Raw genomic sequence first — 6,000 nt, 5'->3', positions numbered from 1 at the left:
TGTGTCATGAGGATTTTTGTCCTTGTGTCATGAGGATTTTTGTCCTGTGTCATGAGGATTTTTGTCCTTGTGTCATGAGGATTTTTGTCCTGTGTCATGAGGATTTTTGTCCTTGTGTCATGAGGATTTTTGTCCTGTGTCATGAGGAATTTCTTGTTTAGTTTATCTGAGATTCTTCTCAACTGTATTGATACACTAACATTACATTGTGTATCTTGTTTTGTATAATGCTTTTAGATGCTTTTCTGCCACATTTAAAAGGCTTTTATTCTTCTGGAGAACAACTAAGCTTTATCAATGAGTATTGAGTGATAGTGAAAAATTTGAAGACATTTTGAATCTAAAATCCCTCTTTTAAAAGCAAAACCAGAGCCAGAGCCGGAGGGACCAACTGGAGAACCGACCGGAGAACCGGAGGGGGAACCTGAAGGATCATGTGATGGTTCATCTGGACCAAGTGGCACTTCTGTCACAACAGGAAGTATGCCTTTTTATTTACTGTAGTTGTGGTCCTTGTTTATCATTACAGGCGAAACAGTTTATACTTAAATGGAAAATTGGTATTGATGGGCAAACTGTTCAGTTGATATTTACAGGAGAATTAGATAATATTTACAAGGGAAACAATATATACAGTAGTTAACAGATGAAACTCACAGGGAAACAGTTACTGCTGTTAATATCAAAAGGGAAAATGCTTAATATTTACAGGAGAAAACTAAATATTTTAGGAAAAACAGTCAATGTTTAAAGCAGAAACATATTCATAGGAGAAAAACATTTAAGGGAAAAAACTATTTACAGGGGAAACAGTTCATATTAACCTGGGGAAACATAAGGTAATGTTAACTGGGTTAATAGTTGATATTTCTGTACTAGTTATGTTATGTGACTGACATGTGATGTTACCCTGCCTTATATATAGGTGTTGTACTGGTTATGTTATGTGACTGACTTGTGATGTTACCCTGCCTTATATATAGGTGCTATACTTGTTATGTTATGTGACTGATTTGTGATGTTACCCTGCCTTATTTATAGGTTCTATACTAGTTATGTTATGTGACTGATTTGTGATATGTTACCCTGCCTTATTTATAGGTGTTGTACTGGTTATGTTAAATGACTGACTTGTGATGTTACCCTGCCTTATTTAAAGGTGCTATACTAGTTATGTTATGTGACTGATTTGTGATGTTACCCTGCCTTATTTGTAGGTGCTATACTAGTTATGTTATGTGACTGATTTGTGATATGTTCCCCGGCCTTATTTATAGGTGTTGTACTGGTTATGCTATGTGACTGACTTGTGATGTTCCCATGTCTTATTTGCCTTACTTGTGATGTTACCCTGTCTTATTTATACGTGGTACTGGTTATGTTAAATGACGTGACTGATTTGTGATATGTTCCCCTACCTTATTTATAGGTGTTGTACTGGTTATGTTATGTGATTGACTTGTGATGTTACCCTGCGTTATTTATAGGTGTTTTACTGGTTATGTTATTTGCCTGACTTGTGATGTTACCCTGTCCTATTTAAAGGTGCTATACTAGTTATGTCATGTGACTGATTTGTGATATGTTCCCCTACCTTATTTATAGGTGTTGTACTGGTTATGCTATGTGACTGACTTGTGATGTTACCCTTCCTTATTTATAGGTGCTATACTTGTTATGTTATGTGACTGACTTTTGATGTTACCCTGCCTTCTTTAAAGGTGCTATACTAGTTATGTCATGTGACTGATTTGTGATATGTTCCCCTACCTTATTTATAGGTGTTGTACTGGGTATGTTAAATGACTGACTTGTGATTTTACCCTGCCCTATTTATAGGGGCTATACTAGTTATGTTATGTGTCTGATTTGTGATATGTTACCCTGCCTTACTTATAGGTGTTTTACTGGTTATGTTATTTGACTGACTTGTGATGTTGCCCTGCCTTATTTATAGATGCTATACTAGTTTTGTTATGTGACTGATTTGTGATATTTTACCCTGCCTTATTTATAGGGGCTATACTTGTTATGTTATGTGACTGATTTGGGATGTTACCCTGCCTTATTTGTCGGTGCTATACTAGTTATGTTATTTGACTGATTTGTGATATGTTTCCCTGCCTTATTTATAGGTGTTGCTTGTTATGTTATGTTATGTTATGTGGCTGACTTGTTGTACTAGGTGTTGTACTGGTTATGTTACATGACTGACTTGTGATGTTACCCTGTCTTATTTATACGTTGTACTGGTTATGTTAAATGACTGACCTGTGATGTTCCCCTGCCTTATTTATAGGTGTTTTACTAGTTATGTTATGTGACTGACATGTGATGTTACCCTGCCTTATATATAGGTGCTATACTAGTTATGTGACTGACTTGCGATGTTACCCTGTCCTATTTAAAGGTGCTATACTAGGTATGTTATGTGACTGATTTGTGAGGTGTTGTACTGGTAATGTTATGCGACTGACTTGTGATGTTACCCTGTCTTATTTATACGTTGTACTGGTGATGTTAAATGACTGACTTGTGATGTTAGCCTGCCTTATTTATAGGTGCTGTTTTGATTATGTTTTGTGACTGACTTGTGATATGTTAACCTGCCCTAAATATAGGTGTTGTATTGCTTATGTTATGTGACTGATTTGTCATATGTTACCCTGCCTTATTTATAGGTGATATACTAGTTATGTTATGTGACTTACTTGTGATGTTACCCTGCCTTCTTTAAAGGTGCTATACTAGTTATGTCATGTGACTGATTTGTGATATGTTCCCCTGCCTTATTTATAGGTTCTATACTAGTTATGTTATGTGTCTGATTTGTGATATGTTACCCGGCCTTATTTATAGGTGTTTTACTAGTTATGTTATGTGACTGATTTGTGATGTTACCCTTCCTTATTTGTAGGTGCTATACTAGTTATGTGACTGACTTGCGATGTTACCCTGTCCTATTTAAAGGTGCTATACTAGGTATGTTATGTGACTGATTTGTGATATTTTACCCTGCCTTATTTATAGGTGATATACTAGTTATGTTATGTGACTGGCTTGTGATGTTACCCTGCCTTATATATAGGTGCTATACTTGTTATGTTATGTTATGTTATGTGGCTGACTTGTTGTACTAGGTGTTGTACTGGTTATGTTAAATGACTGACTTGTGATGTTAGCCTGCCTTATTTATAGGTGCTGTTTTGATTATGTTATGTGACTGATTTGTGTTGTTACCCTGCCTTATTTATAGGTGATATACTAGTTATGTTATGTGACTTACTTGTGATGTTACCCTGTCTTATTTATACGTGGTACTGGTTATGTTAAATGACTGACTTGTGATGTTATCCTGCCTTATTTATAGGGGCTATACTAGTTATGTTATGTGTCTGATTTGTGATATGTTACCCTGCCTTACTTATAGGTGTTTTACTGGTTATGTTATTTGCCTGACTTGTGATGTTACCCTGTCTTATTTATACGTGGTACTGGTTATGTTAAATGACTGACCTGTGATGTTACCCTGCCTTATATATAGGTGCTATACTAGTTATGTGACTGACTTGCGATGTTACCCTGTCCTATTTAAAGGTGCTATACTAGTTATGTGACTGACTTGTGATGTTCCCATGTCTTATTTGCCTTACTTGTGATGTTACCCTGTCTTATTTATACGTGGTACTGGTTATGTTAAATGACGTGACTGATTTGTGATATGTTACCCGACCTTATTTATAGGTGTTTTACTAGTTATGTTATGTGACTGACTTGTGATGGTACCCTGCCTTATTTATAGGTGATATACTAGTTATGTTATGTGACTAATTTGTGATATGTTACCCGGCCTTATTTATAGGTGTTGTACTGGTTATGCTATGTGACTGACTTGTGATGTTCCCATGTCTTATTTGCCTTACTTGTGATGTTACCCTGTCTTATTTATACGTGGTACTGGTTATGTTAAATGACTGACTTGTTATGTTACCATGCCTTATTTAAAGGTGCTATACTAGGTATGTTATGTGACTGATTTGTGATATTTTACCCTGCCTTATTTATAGGTGATATACTAGTTATGTTATGTGACTTACTTGTGATGTTACCCTGTCTTATTTATACGTTGTACTGGTTATGTTAAATGACGTGACTGATTTGTGATATGTTCCCCTACCTTATTTATAGGTGTTGTACTACTTGTTATGTTATGTTATGTTATGCGACTGACTTGTGATGTTACCCTGTCTTATTTATACGTTGTACTGGTGATGTTAAATGACTGACTTGTGATGTTATCCTGCCTTATTTATAGGTTCTATACTAGTTATGTTATGTGTCTGATTTGTGATATGTTACCCGACCTTATTTATAGGTGTTTTACTAGTTATGTTATGTGACTTACTTGTGATGTTACCCTGTCTTATTTAAAGGTGCTATACTAGGTATGTTATGTGACTGATTTGTGTTGTTACCCTGCCTTATTAATAGGTGCTATACTATTTTTGGTATGTGACTGATTTGTGATATGTTACCCTGCCTTACTTATAGGTGTTTTACTGGTTATGTTATTTGCCTGACTTGTGATGTTACCCTGTCTTATTTAAAGGTGCTATACTAGTTATGTGACTGACTTGCGATGTTACCCTGTCCTATTTATAGGTGCTATACTAGATATGTTATGTGACTGATTTGTGATATTTTACCCTGCCTTATTTATAGGTGCTATACTTGTTATGTTATGTTATGTTATGTGACTGACTTGTTGTACTAGGTGTTGTACTGGTTATGTTAAATGACTGACTTGTGATGTTACCCTGCCCTATTTATAGGTGCTATACTAGTTATGTTATGTGACTGACTTGTGATGATACCCTGTCTTATTTATATGTTGTACTGGTTATGTTAAATGACTGACTTGTGATGTTACCCTGCCTTATTTATAGGTGTTTTACTGGTTATGTTATGTGACTGACTTGTGATGATGCCCTGTCTTATTTATATGTTGTACTGGTTATGTTATATGACTGACTTGTGATGTTATCCTGCCTTATTTATAGGTGCTATACTAGTTATGTTGTGTGACTGATTTGTGATATGTTACCCTGCCTTATTTATAGGTGTTTTACTGGTTATGTTATGTTACTGACTTGTGATGATACCCTGTCTTATTTATATGTTGTACTGGTTATGTTATATGACTGACTTGTGATGTTATCCTGCCTTATTTATAGGTGCTATACTAGTTATGTTGTGTGACTGATTTGTGATATGTTACCCTGCCTTATTTATAGGTGTTTTACTGGTTATGTTATGTGACTGACTTGTGATGATACCCTGTCTTATTTATATGTTGTACTGGTTATGTTAAATGACTGACTTGTGATGTTATCCTGCCTTATTTATAGGTGCTATACTAGTTATGTTATGTGACTGACTTGTGATGATACCCTGTCTTATTTATATGTTGGACTGGTTATGTTAAATGACTGACTTGTGATGTTACCCTGCCCTATTTATAGGTGTTGTACTGGTTATGTTATATGACTGACTTGTGATGTTATCCTGCCTTATTTATAGGTGCTATCCTAGTTATGTTATGTGACTGACTTGTGATGTTCCCCTGCCTTATTTATAGGTGCTATACTAGTTATGTTATGTGGCTGACTTGTGATGTTACCCTGCCTTATTTATTGGTGTTGTACTGGTTATGTTATGTGACTGATTTGTGATATGTTACCCTGTCTTATTTATAGGTGTTTTACTGGTTATGTTATGTGACTGAATTGTGATGTTACCCTGCCTTATTTATAGGTGCTGTACTGGTTATGTTAAATGACTGACCTGTGATGTTACCCGGCCTTATTTATAGGTGTTGTACTGGTTATGTTTAATGACTGACCTGTGATGTTACCCTGCCTTATTTATAGGGGTTGTACTAGTTATGTTAAATGACTGACCTGTGATGTTACCCTGCCTTATTTATAGTTATTGTACTGG

General features: G+C 35.5%; 1 protein-coding gene across 3 annotated transcripts in view; it reads left to right on the top strand.

The window, feature by feature from the left end:
* LOC110465341 overlaps positions 1-6,000 on the top strand; it is a 78,216-nt gene that overhangs the window by 52,094 nt on the left and 20,122 nt on the right. For all 3 annotated transcript variants that reach the window (XM_021521101.1, XM_021521092.1, XM_021521109.1), the window contains one exon: positions 362-481. In XM_021521101.1, the coding sequence (XP_021376776.1) occupies positions 362-481 (120 nt within the window). The remainder of the gene's footprint in view (positions 1-361; positions 482-6,000) is intronic.

Source organism: Mizuhopecten yessoensis, unplaced genomic scaffold (genome assembly GCF_002113885.1).
Source record: "Mizuhopecten yessoensis strain PY_sf001 unplaced genomic scaffold, ASM211388v2 scaffold1579, whole genome shotgun sequence".
NCBI lineage: Eukaryota > Metazoa > Mollusca > Bivalvia > Pectinida > Pectinidae > Mizuhopecten > Mizuhopecten yessoensis.
This window is presented reverse-complemented; position numbering and strand designations above follow the sequence as displayed.